The sequence below is a fragment of the Thrips palmi genome, unplaced genomic scaffold, assembly GCF_012932325.1.
Source record: "Thrips palmi isolate BJ-2018 unplaced genomic scaffold, TpBJ-2018v1 HiC_scaffold_17, whole genome shotgun sequence".
In the NCBI taxonomy this organism is placed as follows: domain Eukaryota; kingdom Metazoa; phylum Arthropoda; class Insecta; order Thysanoptera; family Thripidae; genus Thrips; species Thrips palmi.
In genome coordinates this window covers 6,459,192-6,477,461 of record NW_023144626.1, presented here as the reverse complement: position 1 = coordinate 6,477,461, position 18,270 = coordinate 6,459,192, and the positions used below count along the sequence as shown (strand labels likewise).

Here is an 18,270-nt window from a genome sequence, read left to right as displayed (position 1 = left end):
GGGCTAGCAAAATATTTTTAACCATTTAATTATTTTTTAAAATTATCTGAAAATGAAACTTAGAATTTAAACCACAAAATAAAAGAAAAAGCATTAGCTGGTCAGAGTGGTCAGAAACCGGGCTTGGCTCCCCCTTCCCTCCCTTTCCCCTTTCCTCCTCGCTATGTTTTGAAACCACGGCACGGCGTAATCACAACGCGTTGGTTATTCAATTTCTGTTGTTTCTGAAGAAACTGAATTATTGCGAATGCTCTGATAAGTTCTGTTGAAATTCACCATGGAGAAAGCCAATGCTAAGGCGAAATCGGCTGCACCCACTGTGGATCAAATAAATTCCGACCGCATCACTGAGGTAAGACACCGGTTTGAATGTAATACATAACCTTAATCATTTAACAGCATATTAAACTTTTCTACTACAGTGCACCATTTATCGCATTGTATTAGCATTTACTTGACCAAACCTTTTTCTTCACTTCGCACGGTATCATTCTTTGAAGCCCATGTGTCGCATAGTACTGGTGCCAAAGGGGTTTAGACTTCTGCTGCACGTAAAGTTTATCTTTATATTTTTTGCCTGCAGCTTTCTAACAAGTATTGGGCTCCTTACACCGAGTCCAGTCATTTGCCTTTTGATCCAACTGTTGTTCAGGACATATATGTGAAAGAAATCTATGGATCCAAGTATGTATCTATCATACTTTCTGCAGCTATGCGTGTAACTTTTGCTGTTTTATAAGACTCATATTGTCTCTTTCATATTTTTAGTTTTTCTGTGCGGAGAACAATGATGCTTGAATTTAGCCAGTGCCTTGAAAATTTTCTCTGGCCCAACTATGTCACTGATGAATCATCTCAAGCCCACATGATGTCCATAGTTATTTTATTGAATGAAAAGTTTCGAGAACGGGTGCCAGTCTGGGAGGTAAATGATCAAATATGACATCTTGGTTTCAATGCCTTTTTCTTCTGTTACTTAAGGTTGCAATTATTGTGTGTGTTTGCAGGCATTCAAGAAAAGACCAGAGCACTTTCCTGGCTTCTTCCAACAGGTTTTGGAGTGTTGTCTGAAAGATACCTCTGCTTGTTCACTGAAAGAACAAACTGCTTTACTTGTATTCCTGAACCATTGTTTCAACAGTATGGAGGTGGATCTTATTCGTGAGCAAGTCAAGAGGCTTGTGTCATTATCTATGTGGGTGTCTCTACAGCAGGTAGGTTTCCCATGTTCACATATCGTGAATCTAATGTAATCTAACTACCTCCTCTTGCTTGGTTTGAAAGGAGAATTAATGAAAAAATTCATTTGTAGGGTCGACGGGAGCAGGAGTTAAAATTAGTTCCCAAGTGGAAAAAGTTCTGGAAAGTATTACAAAAAAAAGATTCCCCTGAACTTCGTGAAAAACTGGAGTGGGAGCGCAAATTCTTGCATAGACTTATGCTGAAGTTCCTTGACGTACTTGAGAAAATACCACCAGAAGATGAAGGTGAGCACTTCAGCTGATCCACGTTTTAAAGCATTCTTAATTAATGTCAGATGTTAATCATTGTGTTCATTTTATAGGTTCCGTGTCTTCAGATGTTTTAAGGTACTGTGAGCGGTTCCTGGAGTTTGTAATTGATTTGGAGGCTCTCCTTCCCACACGCCGGTTTTTCAACACCGTTATGGATGATTGCCACCTTGTAGTCCGATGTCAACTTTCAAATCTTGCCAACCGTGCTGATGGCAACCTCTTCATGCAGGTAAGCTGACTGCCCTTTATTTCATTCTTTAAGCTGGGGATGTTTTTAATTATTGTGTTGAAGGCGAGCTTGTCACAAGCTGTTTGACTGGGCAGTTCCATAAAAAAAACCAACACATGCCATATTATTTTTTTCATTTTTTTTTATTCCAAAATATGTCATGGTTAACAAAATTAAAACTAAAATTTTCAACAACATTTACTTGTAACATAAATTACAGTTCTTATTATTACTACTAAATGCAATTGTCATGTCGTTCAGTCAGTCAAAGGCAAAAGTTAGTTAAAATTGTCAAGGGTGTCAATGTAGTGCATTTCCTCTCCCCATTCGCATGTTTCAGGGGTGGGTTCACCTGGGCGGCAACAAGTACAGATACAATTGTCATAACAGCATGTTTTACGGAGATGAAATGTCACTCTTTTTTGACTTAACACACAAATATACAGAAAGAGTAAAGCTTGAAGTATATTAGTAGTAATATTAATGTAGCACAAAATCCGTGATTGAATCCATGTTAGCATGAAGAAGAGCCAGGCGATTGTCATTATTACAAACACCTTCACAAACATCTGAAAACTGGAGGTAGAAAGCACAGGGAAAATTAGTTGTGACAGCTCAGAAATTAAGTATTTCAGCTGTTCTTGGTTCCAACAACCATAAGCTAGCAACCAACCTGTATTTGAGTTTGCTGTGGATTCTTCCAAATGAGGATATCCTGCTTATAGTGTGTGCTGTGCTTCTCCAAAAGTAAATGTTGATTATGACTAGAACTGCGACAGGAACGAAGAATACAGCGATGCCCATCCATCCTGATTGACAATTGCATAAATAAGTTAGTTCGTTCGTAGTAAAATGTCATAATTATTTTTACCATTAGTCAGTTGAAGGGCTTCCTAGTATTGAAGTACTTACCCACATTCCTTTGATTGGCAGAGCACATTTTTTGATCGTGTGCCATTTCAGGCCCTCCATCCTTGGCCTCTTTACTATTAGTTTCAAAAAGAAAGTGTGCAAATAGTGCTATCACTCCCAAGGTTGCAGTGCAACCCCAAACATAGCAAGAATAGTAACAATATTTACGACCGTCAGTACTCCGCAAAAAAACATTACTTGATCTGTGAAAAAAAAGGAAAAGAGAATCAGGAAATTAATGTTCTGCTTTTGTTATGAAGGATTGTCGCATTGAGTTAGGGGTTTGTTCAGTCCTTACTTAAAGTGGCGGTGGACATAATACCCTAAACTGTTGATCCAGAAGAATGCAGCCATCAATGCTGTATAGAGCACCACATCTTGAGAAGGAGATAAAAAAAAAGTTTTGTAAACTTTGGAGAGCAAGCCTAATTACATTTGGATGATGGAAACTTACCAGCAACCAGAAAACTGACATGGCTGCTAAATTCAGTAAATGTGCGCACAAGATCTGCTGTCTGTGCGACAATTAGGCAGATACTTATTGTTGTAATAATATTTCCTACCAGGTCACGCAACTGTGGTAGAACAAAGTACACAATTGCAATTGCCAGGTAGCAGATAATGCTCAGCACATGGCACAGGGGATCCACTATCCTAGCTATTAAGATATCTGTATTGCTCCAATCTGTGGATGCCTTTGGTGTACAAACTTGTGAAAAAATAGATTCTCTCTCATCCTCCAAAACAGCCTGAAATCATAAGTGAATTAAATGTTAGCATGCTGTATTTTTTCCATTTCCTATCTTATATTGATGGGAGTTTAACTTACTTTATCAAGACAGTATTCTCCTGGCATGTAATCATAAAACCTAGGTTCCTCAGGGTGTGCATTGTGCTCAAGTATTTGAAGATATTTACTACTGCCATATTTGCTTCCTGATTCCTGAATAATAATAATGAAAATAATTACAATAGTTATAGGAAAAAAATTGATTCAAAACAAATTTGACAAGTACTGTAGTCTTACAAATGACTCTTTGTCCCTGGCATAATGGCGCAGTATTCCGTTGGGTAAGAGTACTAGTCTGTCTGTAGATCCAGCATAGGAATAAATTGACCATAACTGGCGGTGCCGTGGACACACTGGCGGTCCAATTGTCAGCCTGTGAAAGAGAGAATTCACAACGATGAATATGTGAGTGCCTCTACATGGTTTATTTAAGCGAAGTAAGATGATGCCCCTGTAAATATGACTCACTTGTAGTATGGTTGCGTTGGTGGTATCTGCCCATCCTCTGTCATGAACTTCGGCTTCCACTTATTCAGCCCTGTTACATTGACATGCTCACAATACCCTGACTGGGTGATGACCTCCTCTTCGAGGCAACATTTCGGTATCAGCAGTGCAGGTCTCTCGCTGATCTCCAAGTCGTTCATTGCAGTGCCTGCCACTGCGACGACGAGACAGGCCAGCACTAATATCATTGCACAGTCAGTCATTGTGACGAGTGGAGCCTCAGACGCTTAGCGTTCTGAGAAAACGGGCACTGCAGCTGCGAGTCTGTCAGTGTCTTGAGTGTCTGCACTGGTTGCACTAACTTTCACTGCCATCAGTCTAGTCGCGTTGCCGTGCAGACCGCCTGCTGAGCGCTCGCACCCCGGCACTGTCACTGTCACCGTGCAGCCGCGGCCCGCCACTCGGTTCACATGGCCAGGGCTCCACGCCTCGGCCGAGCTCTTGAACGGTTTGAACGTGAACCGCCTCGTCCTGGCGGGATCGCCCTGGGTCTGGAGGGGCGCCAGGGGCGGTGAGCTGACGAGGAGGCGGCCGGGCCGGGCGGTTCAGGAGGGGCAATGCCGGTGGGCTCGCCTGGGATAAATCGGTGTGGCTGCAGCATGCAGCTCTGAAGATGCGTGTTCGTTTAGACAACCGTTTGTCTAAACTGCGGCGCGCCTGCTGCGCGCACTGCGCGATCCTTTGCTCGAACTCGCGTTGTTTAGACTGCCGACTGCCTGCCTGCCTGGCTGCCTGCCTGGCGGAGAGCGCCGCGCCTGCCTGCAGACCCTGCACGCCAGTTCCCGTTCCTTCCTCCCTCCTCATTTTCATCTCTCTCTGTCTTTCGCGCGCGCGCCTCGCTGCTTCCCTCTCTGTCGCGCCCTCCCCCTCCTCCAGTTCTGGAATGAGTTTGTATGCGTCAGCAGCACACGCTGTCTCGTCCGTGCTCTCTGTCTCTGTCGCCCGGCCGACGGTTGCCGCAGGTTGCGTGCGCCAGAGAGGGACGGACGGCGCGCCGGTCCGTGGTGAGCCGGTCGCGGTAGATCGCGGGGACCCCGCCCGTCCCCGTCCCCGTCCCCGTCCCCGCCCGTCCTCTCCCCTCGCCGGCGTCTCCGGGTTATAGTCGGTTCCCTGCGTAATTGCTCTTTTTATTCGGGGAAGGCGGCTCGTCTGGTCCTCTGCCACCGCGGCGGGAAGGAGACGGGACGGCGGCCTGCTCGACGCGCCGTGGAGTCCGTCCCGTCCCGTCGCGGGCCGCGTCGGCGTCCGTGGCCGCAGCCTTGGGTGTTCCCCGCGCAGGGCCTGCGGGCAAGGTAACAGCGATCGGACTGTACCGACGGGCAGGGAAGGAGGGGAAGCCATCCAGGTGAGGCTGGGGCGCTTGGGCCTGGCGGAGGCTCGCGTGTGCTAGGGCGGGGTCCCTCATGGCGTGCCCCGTGGGCCCCGTACCTCATGGCCTCCCGGCCGCGACGCCGCGACGCTGGACGCGCTGTACTCGCGGACGGCAATACCCCGCGCCGCCGGATGAGTAGACATACCCCGCGCTGGCGCCGCCGGCTGCCACTCATCGCCAGCCTGCCATGGGAACACGGGAACGCGGCGTTGTCGCGCAGCCAACCCGCATGCCCGTTTTGTCGGGGAAGGGGCAGAAATTCTAGATGCGAAGGTCATGGAAGTCTTTATTGGAGAATCACTGTTGGCGTTGGCTTGTCAACGCCGCACCGTTCCTGTGCTCACGGCCGGCCGCGTACGCGAATGATGCCCGCTGGGCCAGCAGTACAAAATGGGGAAAAGTCACTTGGGCGTGGGTACGGCTTTCGCCAGTCCGTCTTCAGCCCTTAGCACATCGTTGTTCTGCTCACTGAACACATTGTCTTTGGCCTAGCTCGCGGCCTTGGTGGCGGCGGGCGCAGCGGGCGTGGCGTGCCCGTTGGAGCCGTTGGACGCGGACAGGTCCTTGAGCTCGTGGTGCCTCCTGGACGCGTCCTCGGCCTCCTCGTCGTCCTCGGTGTCGGTGGCCGTGTCCGGGCAGTCGCGCATGTGGCTCGGGTAGGCCCAGCGCTCCGGCGGGCTGATGCCGAAGGGCTGCAGGCGGTGCAGCGCGCGCCACACGCGGCGCCGCACCACCACGAGCACGAGCAGGATGACGACGCCCTGCAGCGCGTTGAACGAGTCCGTCAGGTACCTGCAACAAAGACATTGGCGGTCAGCCCCGCCGTGCCCCGCGGTCTGGGAGACTTGGACGCGCGGAGGGGGTGCAATGACCCAGAGGGAATGACCCGGCGGGCCGCTGTGGCCTCGGCTGTGGCCGCTGGCGCTCACCAGGCGTAGTGCCCCGGCAGGTCGGCGGCGGACGAGATGAGCTCGAAGATCCAGCTGATGCCCATGATGAGGAACAGCTTGAGGGAGAGCAGGCAGCGGCGGCGCAGCAGCTTGCGCCGGCACGTGTTGCTGTCGCCGTACTGCTGCCACAGGCGCGCCGTCGTCCACACGAAGTAGACGACGTTGAGGCCCAGCAGCACGGCCAGCGGCCAGTAGAACCACAGCCAGGTGGCGCGGTCGTCTGCAAAACGCGAAAAAGGGGCGTTGGTCCTTCGTCGACGGAGAGGGGGAGACAGAGAAGCTGCTCGTGCCGCCCTCGTCGCTCACCACGAAACCAGCACTTGCTGGCACCGAAGCCGGGCCGTATTTGGTCGGCCTGCCCCTCGGGCAGCAGGTGCGCCGTGAGCAGAAGCAGCAGGAGGATCAGGGGCGCGCCCAGGCTCACCCCGCAGTACCACGCAAACAGCGTGCGCTCGCGGAAGCGAATGTGCTCCAGCCTGCGGCAGACAAGGTCAAGGTCGCCGAGTTAATCTACGAGCGCCCCTGCCAGCGCTGGCGTAGGCAGCCCGACGGACCGCGGCGTCTGCAGATAAGCGGGCGACTTACACGACGGACCGCCACACGTTGAACGACGTGATGTTGAGCCAGAAGAAGGCGCTGAGCAGCCAGTAGTAGGCGAGGAAGGCTGGAACAAGCGAGGCGACGTTGGCGGCGTCAGTGCGGTCACGACGTGGTCACGACCAGCACGACAGCAGGCGGATTCCGCACAGTGCTCTCTTCGGACTGTCTCTCTCGCACTCTTACGGGACACCCCATGAGTGCGAGAGAGAGACCTCCCACTCGGAATCCGCCTGCAGGCTGTCTGTGGGCTCCCGCGTCGTCGCCACTAGAGTCCTCTACCTACCCATGATGGTGCAGAGCGGCTCCTCCATGTTGATGGCCTGCAGGAAGGCCAGCATGAAGAGGCCCAGCGCCAGGCTGGCCACGGCGCCCATGTGGCAGCGGCCCTGCAGGTCGCGCAGGTCGGGCAGCAGGACGTGGGCCAGCAGCGTGAGCGCCAGGCAGGCCACGGACAGCCAGGACAGCGCGGACGCCACGTCGAACCACCACGACGGCCGCGGGTCGTCCTGCTGCTCGCCCGGCTCGTGGAAGCAGACCAGCGCCTCCACGGAGCCGTCCGCCGCCTTCAGCACGCAGAACCTGCCAACCCCAAATGGCACTCTGATTTTGCGAAAAAAAACAGGGAAGGGGGTTCGACTGAGTAGGCGTTATGCGACGTACTCTCGCGTGGTCTCGTTCCAGTAGACGAGGGTCTTGCCGTCGGCGCTCAGCTCGAAGGCGTCGTCCTCCTCCACGGCGGGGTTGAGCCGGAACAGGACGCAGTCCAGCGGCAGCTGAGACCCGTCCGAGCACTTCCGGTGGGTCACGGTGGCCTCGGGGCTGCTGCAGCACTGTCTGGCGCGGTCGGCGTGCGCGATGGCGGCGGGCGCCCTGGTGTGCTCGGGGACCGCGGGGGGTGCTGACGACGCCCCTCCCGCGGCGAGGGCCAGGATGACCACGGCCGCGGCGATCCGGGCCGGCGACCACCGGCCTGCACCTGGGACAGACAGACATGGCGGTGAATTTGGCACAGGGATTGGTTTGACGGCGTGCACGCTATGCGTGCGTACCCCCAGGAGGAGGCACTGCCCCGATAAAGAACCACATGGCTGCTGGTCCATATGGGCAGTCGGGCGCATGGCATTCGCCGCGGCAGATTACACCGCAGCACTTGCGCTTCCTCGAACAGAGCGAGGCGCGTGGAGATGGACTGCCGAGACGTAGGCCCTGTCTATATTTATTGTGCCGGGGAGTTTTCCGAATGACTGCGATAAGACGACGGGAGGGTGACGCGGAGTGCGGCGGGTCTCCCTCCAGTGAGGCACGCAGTGTGATAGGCCGTGGTTTGTTCAATTAGACGGCACCCGTGCGTCGCGCCGCCGCGTCGCGTCGTATACCCGGCGCCGCGGCACCGCCACAGCGTGATAAACATAATCCCGATATCCTTGGAGCGCGGTGCCAGCCGGCCACTTCCACCGGGCAGCGCGCGCCTTGCCAAACCAATACTGGACATTTGTCATGTTTTCTTGTTTTGGGTTCCAACCGCAGGGCTGCTGGCATTCCCCCTGCCACCGTCTTGCCCTTTTCGCATTTGCATAGTCGGGGATGCAGCGCGCCAGGCTTCCAGTGGACACACTGTATGGCTGTGATCGAAATTGCGCTTCGCGACACGCGCGGCGCCGCCGCCCTGCCGCCACCTCGACCGGTTGTTTCTGCCAAACCTCCGCCATGTCGAGCACACTGTCGAGCGCCACGTCGAGGCCGTGGAATGCGCGAATGCGCCGCTGCGTCGCTGCCGGAGCTGCAGAGACCTCTCACTGCTGGCGGCCTGGCGGGGCTGGCGGCGAACGGTCGCTCTGTCTCTCGCGCACCCCGACGGGCCGACCGACGGGCCGACCGACGGGCCGACGGGAAGCCCCATGAGTGCGAGAGAGGCAGGGCGACGCCTCCACCACAATGCGGATGCTAATGACGGGGCTCTTGTATCGGCGCCGGCACTGCATCACTGTAAGCCTGCCGAGGCGTCGAGGTGTTGTCAGTCGGCACACGTCGGGCGTGAGACAAATCGGCCGCTGGAATAGCGGCACTGCGCTCGGTTTTGCGCAACGCGCGGTGGTGCCCCTTGGTGCCCCCTTGGCGGTTTGCACAACCTGGTCGCGTCCCGCGGCACCATGGCGGCACGATAACGGAGGAACAGCGACCGGGGAAGTTAGGGCGAGGGGCTGTCTAGTACGTAGCGATAGTGATTGGAGGAGGTCCTCGAGCCCCAATCTCACTTCTAACTCCAAAGCGAGAACCTGCTCTCGTCGCACGCCAGGCCGCGCCGCGCCGGCCAGAGGCCAGTCCGCCAGTCCTCGGCGGCTGCATGGCACCTATAAGCCGTGTGGCAACTCGAAAGTTGGAAAAACAATATTACTGAGAAAAGCACGGTCATGTTGTGATGACGTCATGCTGTTTATCATGTTGAGCTCCTGTCATGTGTGTCACGGGTGTGGGAGAGGGTAGTACCTGATTTAGTGGCCTTTCACTGTCCTTCCCTACGTTTCACTGCGTAATGAAGCAGTGTGGCTACTGATGTCAAAATGATGTCTGATCCCGTTTAGAGCTGCGCGCCAAGGGTCCTGAGTGACGTGCCGGTTTCTGCGTTGCGACTGAAATCGACATGTGACTGCACCGCGTTCTCAGTAAACACCTTAGCAACCGTCGATGCAATGAATTTAAATGCCTCCACTGTCTGTACATGTCTAGACGTACCTGCGCGGCTGTGTCCCGCCATGGTGGAAGGGTTGCTCCGGGCGGGCTGGTGCTCGGTTCTAGGGCTGCTGGTGTCGCGGTGCTGCGCGGTGCTGCGCGGCGCGTCCCTCTGTCCGCTGTCACTCGCTCCGCGGCGTCCTCTGCGGCGACGCCGTCGACGCGTACGCCATGCCGCGGCCACAACAACAACACACTATGCCGCCACAACACACTCATCCGTTCGGGGAAGGACGTCCGGACAACAACACGGCGACGCCGGCGACGCGCCCCTCATCCTGGGCCGCACCTGGCCGCACCTCGCACCCGCCAAATCGGACAGGTGGCGCTGTGGCGCTACAGATATCGAGATATTGCGCGGCGCGATTTCGTTCCCGGAAGTCGCGGAATAGGCAGACGGCGGGGCTGCGCGGGGGCAGAGCGGAGCGGGGGCGTCTTCCCTTGCAGTTCGAGCACCGCGTCAAACTCGCCACTGAGCGGCTGGCTGGCGGGGCCAGCGGCTGGGCGAGGTCGCCCCCCGTTATCGGCGTGCCCGGTGTGCAGCCGACGAGAGCGATAAGACGATGAGTCCTTCGGGCCTGCGGCCTGGCCTGCCAGTCCTGCCGGTCCTGCCGGGCCGGGTCCAGCACGCCGGGGCGAGACGCCGAGCAGGACGCGTTGTGGGACCGCGGCGACGGTGGCGGCGACGTTCGCGGCGTGCGAGCGGGCGGATGGGACTGGCGCGCTGTCTGCGCTGGCGCAGGGTCTCGCCGTGACGTGCCGAGGCAAACTCGCCACACTACCACAACCTCAACCTCCATCGGCGTGGTGGGGCGCCGGGGCACCCGGGTCAGGGCAGGCGGTTTTGGAGCGGGCGGGCAGGCACGCGTGGACTAGCGGGGACGGGCCGGCCTGGCCGGCGGGCACGCGACTGGCTGAGCCAGTTTCCTGGCCACTCTCCGCCTGCGCGCAGGCCGACTAGACTTGGGCTCGGTCATGGTCATGGACTGGCTCAGCTCCGAGGAAGGCAAGGCGGGCAAGGCGCTCTGCATGTTGCTGGGAGGCCTCCGCATCTGGGCAACCCGCAACGCCAACCTAAGATGAACATGAAAGGCTAGACCAGGAATGTAGCGCCTATGAATGCAAAAGAGCGCGTGGGGTACACTCAACTCGTGTTGGTTCCACTATACTTGAGGAGAATACATCGCTGATTGCCCTTTCGAAGTACTGCACATGAGACGTCAGAGGTGTCTGGAGGTGTGGCCGCCTCGCCCGGGTTGCCACAACGCACCACGTGCCCGTCGTGCAGCCCGTCGTGCAGCCCGCGGCAGCCCTGCGCCCACTGGCGCTGCGGTACTGATGCGATGGCCGTCTTGACGACGCGGGTCAGGTCGTTCTGATTGTGGGATGAAGTTTTTATGTGAGGCTGCCTGCCTCTCGCGGTACTGTCGCGTTGTCACGTCGTCAGGCCGGTTGGCTGCGGGGAAGTCCCACTCTGGGACTGGTTTCTGGGACTGGGACTCACTGGAAACGGGATCCAGACCGGGGCGGGGACTGGCTTCTTGGCGCCGCAGCGAAGCAGCGTGGATCGTGACATTGATGGAACCGTCAATTAACGCTTGCATTTTCTTTCTTTTTTTCCCCAGCTTCTGGAGATGCTGAAGTTTTATGCCCGTTTCGAGATCAACGATGAGACGGGTGATCCGTTGACAGACCACGACATGACGCAGGTTCACTACTCCAAAATTACATCACTCCAAGTAGGTTGATGCGAACTTTTTATTCCAGTGTGTATGTATTTTGGATTGAATTGCATTAATTTGAATTGTTTTCCACAGAAAGCCGCCTTTGCCAAGTTCCCTGATTTACGCATGTTTGCCCTCACCAATGTTGCCAGTGTAGACACGCGAGAAAGTCTTCTGGAACATTTTGGATCACTCAAGTGAGTTCTGTAAATTTCCTTAGGATCGCATGGATTTTCCCTGTTTTGGACCTTCATATTACTTAATTTTAAAAAAATTCTATTTAGGACTGAGAAGCTGCAAGCAATTGCAACTTACTTGAATCTTGTGCCTCCTGCTGAAAGACAGCACATTGAGGATTGGGTCCGAAGAGATCATGAGTTTCTGTTAGAATTGCTGGTATGTTAAATTTCAGATCATCTTCAATTTTTGTTTTGTGTTATTATTGGGTAATTTTAATATGTGTGTTTGCTGCAGGTTTCCCGGCATGAGAGAAGGGCTTCTCAACTGGAGCTATTGAATGAAATGCCTCTTTACCCCACTGAGGAAATAATATGGAATGAAAATATTGTTCCTACTGAGTATTTCAGTGGTGAGGGCTGCCTTGCATTGCCGAAATTGAACCTTCAATTCCTCACGCTCCATGATTACCTCCTCAGAAATTTCAATTTGTTCCGTTTGGAATCAACCTGTACGTAGTCAAACAAGAAAATTTTTAATGGATTTTATTGCTATGTTCTGACTAGAAAATTGTTCCTTGTTATTTTGTCAGATGAAATTCGGCAAGACATTGAAGATGCTGTTAGCAGACTGAGTCCATGGAAAGCAGAGGATGACAGTGTTTATTTTGGAGGATGGGCAAGAATGGCTCAGCCCATAGTAAATTTTGCTGTAGTTGAAGTAGCTAAACCTAATATTGGTGAAAATCATCCGTCAAGAGTGCGAGCAGATGTTACAGTCAATCTCAATGTTAGGAGGGAAATTAAAAATGAATGGGAAAACCTGCGGAAACACGATGTGTGTTTCCTCATCACTGTGCGCCCTTCAGTACCGATTGGTAGGTTGGCCGTGTTTTAGTGCAATGATTCCTTTGGAGTAAACATCAAACTTTGTAAAAAAAATATCTTATCTTCTTTACAGGCACACGCTACAACTATCGGGAACCCTTTTTGCCTCAAGTGGGCCTGGTCTATGTTAGAGGCTGTGAAATGGAAGGTATGCTGGACTCCAATGGGCGTGTTGTGGAGGATGGCCCAGAACCGAAACCTGTTCTTCCTGGAGACTCACGTACTTTCAGAGTGTGGTTGGACTGCAATCAGTATCGTAATGACATGGACAATATTGCTCAGAATGGTGGCGAGGTGAGTTGAAGTCTCAGTCACAATAGAGGTCTAAGCTGGCGGTGTTTATTTTAATTCATGTTCTGGAGTTTAATTATAACTTTAATTGTAGGATGTGTATGAAACCTTCAACATTCTCATGAGAAGAAAACCAAAAGAAAATAATTTCAAAGCAGTCCTGGAAACTATTCGAAATCTTATGAACACTGAATGTGTGGTTCCAGACTGGTTGCATGATATCATTTTAGGATATGGTGACCCAAGTGCAGCTCATTATTCAAGGTAATTTCTTGGTTCTCTGTCATTTTTTTTCAAAATTTGCCATTTATATAGTTCTTTATTTAAACTTTGTTATTTATTTTTTTCCTCAGAATGCCCAATGAGATTGCTAAGCTAGACTGGAATGACACATTCCTAGATTTGGATCATCTTCGGGACAGTTTTCCCAACCATGAGGTGAAAGTTAGAACTAATGACCCGACTAAGTTGGTGCCTCCATTCATGTAAGTATTGTTGGATTGTTTTTATCTACCTAGATATCAATGAAGTGTCATGTTTTTAACTTCACTACAATTTTCAGACTTACATTTGAAGAAGTAATTGAGAAACAAAATGCGAGACATGAAGACAGAGAGCCAGACCTAGACAAGAAACAGGTGATAGTTGTGGAGCCTCATGTAATTCCCAGCCGAGGCCCTTATCTGTATAATGAGCCCAAAAGGTTTGTACATCAATTTAGAGTTTGTTCAGCTACAACTCAGCGAATACAGTAACAAGACTTAATTGATGATGTTTCTTTTTCCCCACTCTTCTAGAAATTCTATCAGATTCACTCCAACACAAGTTGAGGCTATCCGCGCTGGCATGCAGCCTGGATTGACCCTTGTTGTAGGTCCTCCTGGAACAGGTAAACTATATTCCAATTTGAGGGAAGGGGCTCATACATTTTCTCTTGACACATGTACTTACAATTTTTTTCCCTCCAGGCAAAACTGATGTGGCTGTTCAAATTATTTCAAATATTTACCACAATTGCCCTTCTCAGCGCACTCTCATTGTTACACATTCTAACCAAGCCCTCAATCAGTTGTTTGAAAAAATTATGGCATTGGATGTTGATGAAAGACATCTTCTTCGTCTTGGTCATGGAGAAGAAGCTCTGGAGACAGAGAAAGACTTCAGCAGGTTTGTTGTTTTTCCTATATCATTCTTGTTTTTTTTTTGAATTCCCAATGCAGTGCTTCACTCTGTATGTTCCAGATATGGTCGAGTAAACTATGTCCTTGCTAAACGCTTAGAGCTCCTGCAAGATGTCCAACGTCTTCAAGATTCTTTAGGAGTTACGGGAGATCAAGCTTATACATGTGAGACTGCTGGTCACTTTTTCTTATATCAAGTTCTTGCCAGATGGGAACGGTTTCTAGCTAGTGTGAAGCGAGTTGGCAAGAAGGTAAGTCGTAGCTTATTGTTCAAGTTTGTAACTGTCATCCAGAATCCAGAGCATTTTTTCTGAGTACTTATTTTTTATTGAACTTGTAGGCTGTTCCTCTCAACCTAGTCAGTGATGAGTTTCCATTCCACAAATTCTTTGATGATGCTCCAAAGCCTCTCTTCAAAAAACGTAGCTATGAGGAAGATATGGAAATAGCAGATGGATGTTTCAGGTATTTATTTCTTAATTTTATGTGCTTTTCTTTAAAAATTATTTTTGATATTTTAAACATAAAACTGACATTTTGAATGTACTTTTTTAAAATTAGGTATATTGAAAAGATCTTCACTCAATTGGAAGAATTTAGAGCATTTGAGTTACTGAGAAGTGGCTTGGATAGGTCCAAGTATCTTCTGGTGAGAGAAGCAAGAATTATTGCTATGACTTGTACTCATGCTGCTTTGAAACGTAGTGAACTCGTAAACTTAGGTAAATATTTATTTTTCTTGTCTTGTCCTCATTGTCTTTCCTTGTTTGTAATTTGTACAGACTTTAATTTTTTTTACCATTTATTTTTCCCGATAGGTTTTAAATATGACAACATTTTGATGGAAGAATCAGCACAAATTTTAGAAATTGAAACTTTCATACCCCTACTTTTACAAACACCTCAAGATGGCTTCTCTCGCTTAAAGAGGTGGATCATGATAGGAGATCACCACCAGCTCCCACCTGTGATCAAGAATATGGCATTCCAGAAATTTTCAAATATGGAACAGTCACTGTTCACTAGAATTGTGAGATTGGGTATACCTACAGTTGACCTGGATGAGCAAGGCCGTGCCAGACCAAGGTGTGCAAGATAAAATTTTAATTTGACTTAATTCTGTTTCCTGTAACATTTGTGTATGTACCTTTCAAACCTAACTCTTTAAATTTTTTATTCCAGTATTTGCAATTTGTATAACTGGCGATACAAGAAGCTGGGCAATTTACGTCATGTGCAGACATGGCCAGAATATTGTGTTGCCAACGCTGGCTTCCACCATGATTTCCAGTTAATAAATGTGGAAGACTTCAATGGAGTGGGTGAATCAGAACCCAGTCCCAACTTTTACCAAGTAAAGTTTTAGTTTCTTTAAGTGTTGTGTATCTGATGAGTTTTCCATTTTAGCATTTTAACTGATTGTACTTGCTTTAACAGAATCTGGCAGAAGCTGAGTACTGTGTGGCAGTCTTCATGTACATGCGACTCATTGGATATCCTGCTGAGAAAATTTCAATTCTCACAACGTACAATGGTCAAAAACACTTGATACGTGATGTTGTCAATATTCGCTGTGCCAAGAACCCCTTGATAGGATTGCCTCACAAGGTGTGTAAATACTTTCTTACCTTAAAAATTAAATTATACTTTATTTTTCATAAAAACTAACTGTTTGTGCTCTTGATCATGCTTAGATCACCACTGTGGATAAATACCAGGGTCAACAGAATGACTACATCCTTCTGTCCCTTGTGAGGACCAAAACTGTGGGTCACTTGCGAGACGTCCGCCGATTAGTGGTGGCCATGTCTCGTGCCCGCTTGGGACTGTATGTGTTTGCTAGAGTGTCCTTGTTCAAAAACTGTTTTGAACTGACACCAGCTTTCCATCAGGTAGGCTTAAACATATCTTGTCAAATCATTGTAATTTGTTCTGTGGTGTATTAATTATTATTAATTAATATTCCTGCTATTTAGCTTATGGAACGTCCCTTGAATCTTCACCTTGCTGTTGATGAGACCTACCCATGCACTCGGCCAGTCGATCAGGCCCCAGCTAATCCCCCCATGGAGGTTCAAGATATGCCTCAAATGGCGCAGTTTGTATATGACTACTACATTGAGAAGGTTCAAGCAATGAAGAATGCATTTTACGTAAGTTAAAAATGGCTAATTTTTAAAATCAAGTATGACATTATCAACTATTTTCTTTAACATTTTATTTCATTTTAGGATGCTCAAAAAGTTTGGGAGAAGCCTGGGACAGTTTCATCAAGTGTCCCTGATAGGAATGTTTCTGAACATCCTGGCGGTGATAGGGACACTGATGATGAAGATGAGGGTGAGCAGGAGCAGGGTGCATCAAAGAAAAAGGAAGTAATTCCAATTCAAGAAGAAGCAATTGAAGACCAACAGGTCGATGGAGCTATAGCCCCAGAGGTCATGGAGACTGAGGAGGCGGGAGCACAAATGGAGGCTGAAAATGGAAATAGCAGTGAGCAGGCAGAGTCACAAATGGAAGCTGAAGATGACGATAGCAATGAATAACGAGATGTAATACCATTGTACTAAATTTTGACCGCTATGTATTTTTATCAAATCATTTTTTAATTTTCTTTTTTCATAAGTGACATGAAATACCATCAACCCATTGCAATTCTGTTATAACATGTACAGCTTATCTTATGTACTGTGTCAGTACATTCCATTGTATATAGTTTGTAAATAAATCATGCTAGTTTTGTGGCAATGTAAGTCATAGTTTCTTTTGATTATCGATCCTTCTCATTCGATCCACTTTATTTAAAATCATGTACACATTGATGTACTGCGTGCATCATAGGCCACTATCCCACTCTCACTTGGAAAGGCCAACTGAATTTCGACTCCAGTTCCAAGTGAGCGTCTGAGCGGTTCGCTCTCGCCGCAGGTGTGAGACAGGCGCAAGTCGCAGCCCGACTCCGATTGCGAGCAGGGTGCTGCTATCGCGGTGCCGCAGTGCTGGGCCGCCGAGCCGAGCCGTGGCGCCGTGGCCGCGGCGCACGCGGCACGCACTAGGCTCACAATGGGCCCCGGCACACCGGTCCGCGGCCCGACTCGCAGTCCCAGCCCCGCCGAAGCAGGCCGCCACCATGAAGTGGACCCTGGTCGCCCTCTGCGTCTGCGCGTGCCTGGGCTTCCTCTGCGTACGTTGACTTTGTCTTTGTCGTTGACTGTCGTCCCGCGTCCATACTGGGTTGGGTGGGCACGAGTGGCACGGGCTGTGGCGCGTGGGGAAGGCAGCAGCCAGCACGCCCTCCCCGGAACCCGACGTGTTGATCCGAGACCAGCCCTTCTCTCGTTGCCCTGCAGGTGCTGGCGTCGGCGCAGACTCCGGCGACGCAGGATGTGCGCCTGGAGTGCTCCGAGGCCGGCACGCCCCCGCTCCTCAAGTCCATGGCGGCGCGCAACGCCATCGTGGACGTCATCAACAAACTGTTCCGGTGCATGGAGAAGACCGCGGCCAGCATGTACAGAGTCGTCATGTCCATCGTCCGCGACGTGACGGGCTGCGTGGCCAAGTTCCCCACCGACTTCTTCAAGTGCCTCGCCAAGCTAAACGTGCCGCAGAAAATATCGGACATCATCAACGCGCTCATGGAGACCGTCAACTGTGTGTCGTAGGAGTGTTTCGGCAGTGCGCGAGCGCGAGGCGACGCCGCCTAACCGAGTGCTATTCTACTACCCTCAGCCCGGCGGGGGGCTGGATACTGGACACTGGGACACCGCCAGCGCCTCCCACTCGGCCCTTGAATAAATTGCCTGTTTTATTCCAGACGAATCATCTGAGAATCAAGCTGAGCTTATTGCGTAAACCAGGAAGGGGGTCTAAGTTTTCTGCGCGCAGAAAACCGCGGGTTGTGCTCGTGAGCGCAGACTGGCAAATTGAAGCCTCTGGAAAGTTGTAAGTTTCAATAAATATCTGTCGTTGTTTTGTGATAAGCTGCCCCGAGTCCAATACGCTTTATGCCACTGAGAGTGAGACCCTCGGACGCGAACCCTTTTCAGTGGCATTCCCTGCCCACTCACGGCAGCGAGTGTAGCACTCCGAAGCTTTGCCCGCTTTCGCTCTGTAGCCTCATTGTAGCAATTTTGGACTTCATTTTTCACCTATCTCGAGGCGTTTAAATGTGAAATGGTGGTTTCGGCAGCCACCCATCGTGTGCCCTCGAGCGCCTGTGAGGTAGGCCAGCATCCCGCACCGCTACACCGGCGCGCCGCGGCGTGGAGACGGCGGCCTACCTTACCCCTGTGAAGTGAAGACGGCAGGGGCAAGGTAGGCCTCCGTCTCCACGCCGGCAGAAGAAATGCTCAGAAATGGGTTGAGGAAATGATTTCGGAGGGGTGGGAAATGCTCTCGGGCAGTTG

General features: G+C 50.9%; 4 protein-coding genes across 5 annotated transcripts; 2 read left to right on the top strand and 2 right to left on the bottom strand.

The window, feature by feature from the left end:
- Positions 1 to 142: 142 nt before the first annotated feature.
- On the top strand, positions 143 to 16,619 carry LOC117643662 (RNA helicase aquarius). 2 transcript variants are annotated; one of them, XM_034382671.1, is made up of 26 exons: positions 143 to 352; positions 584 to 684; positions 769 to 925; positions 1,008 to 1,214; positions 1,313 to 1,487; positions 1,565 to 1,743; positions 11,230 to 11,343; positions 11,422 to 11,525; positions 11,613 to 11,724; positions 11,803 to 12,016; positions 12,098 to 12,382; positions 12,466 to 12,686; positions 12,778 to 12,947; positions 13,037 to 13,168; positions 13,246 to 13,386; positions 13,481 to 13,572; positions 13,652 to 13,850; positions 13,926 to 14,115; positions 14,205 to 14,329; positions 14,426 to 14,586; positions 14,683 to 14,950; positions 15,047 to 15,218; positions 15,302 to 15,472; positions 15,559 to 15,756; positions 15,841 to 16,017; positions 16,096 to 16,619. In XM_034382671.1, the coding sequence occupies exons 1-26, from the start codon at positions 278 to 280 to the stop codon at positions 16,408 to 16,410; spliced, it is 4,455 nt and encodes a 1,484-aa protein (XP_034238562.1). In that variant the 5' UTR covers positions 143 to 277; the 3' UTR covers positions 16,411 to 16,619. The 2 variants fall into 2 exon arrangements, with proteins under 2 accessions (XP_034238562.1, XP_034238563.1); XM_034382672.1 differs by lacking the exons at positions 143 to 352; positions 584 to 684; positions 769 to 925; ... (1 more) ...; positions 1,313 to 1,487; positions 1,565 to 1,743 and adding an exon at positions 8,795 to 8,860.
- LOC117643666 (probable G-protein coupled receptor Mth-like 5) lies at positions 1,879 to 4,916 on the bottom strand. The gene is made up of 8 exons (XM_034382677.1): positions 3,914 to 4,916; positions 3,683 to 3,818; positions 3,485 to 3,598; positions 3,110 to 3,404; positions 2,954 to 3,032; positions 2,656 to 2,858; positions 2,417 to 2,552; positions 1,879 to 2,319 (listed from the first exon to the last, which is right to left on the bottom strand). The coding sequence occupies exons 1-8, from the start codon at positions 4,153 to 4,155 to the stop codon at positions 2,022 to 2,024; spliced, it is 1,503 nt and encodes a 500-aa protein (XP_034238568.1). The 5' UTR covers positions 4,156 to 4,916; the 3' UTR covers positions 1,879 to 2,021.
- On the bottom strand, positions 5,591 to 10,235 carry LOC117643667 (probable G-protein coupled receptor Mth-like 1). The gene is made up of 7 exons (XM_034382678.1): positions 9,608 to 10,235; positions 7,535 to 7,850; positions 7,158 to 7,453; positions 6,860 to 6,938; positions 6,581 to 6,750; positions 6,254 to 6,494; positions 5,591 to 6,116 (listed from the first exon to the last, which is right to left on the bottom strand). The coding sequence occupies exons 1-7, from the start codon at positions 9,627 to 9,629 to the stop codon at positions 5,813 to 5,815; spliced, it is 1,428 nt and encodes a 475-aa protein (XP_034238569.1). The 5' UTR covers positions 9,630 to 10,235; the 3' UTR covers positions 5,591 to 5,812.
- A 320-nt stretch (positions 16,620 to 16,939) lies between the features above and the next one.
- On the top strand, positions 16,940 to 17,848 carry LOC117643505. The gene is made up of 2 exons (XM_034382434.1): positions 16,940 to 17,048; positions 17,215 to 17,848. The coding sequence occupies exons 1-2, from the start codon at positions 16,995 to 16,997 to the stop codon at positions 17,524 to 17,526; spliced, it is 366 nt and encodes a 121-aa protein (XP_034238325.1). The 5' UTR covers positions 16,940 to 16,994; the 3' UTR covers positions 17,527 to 17,848.
- Positions 17,849 to 18,270: the final 422 nt, after the last annotated feature.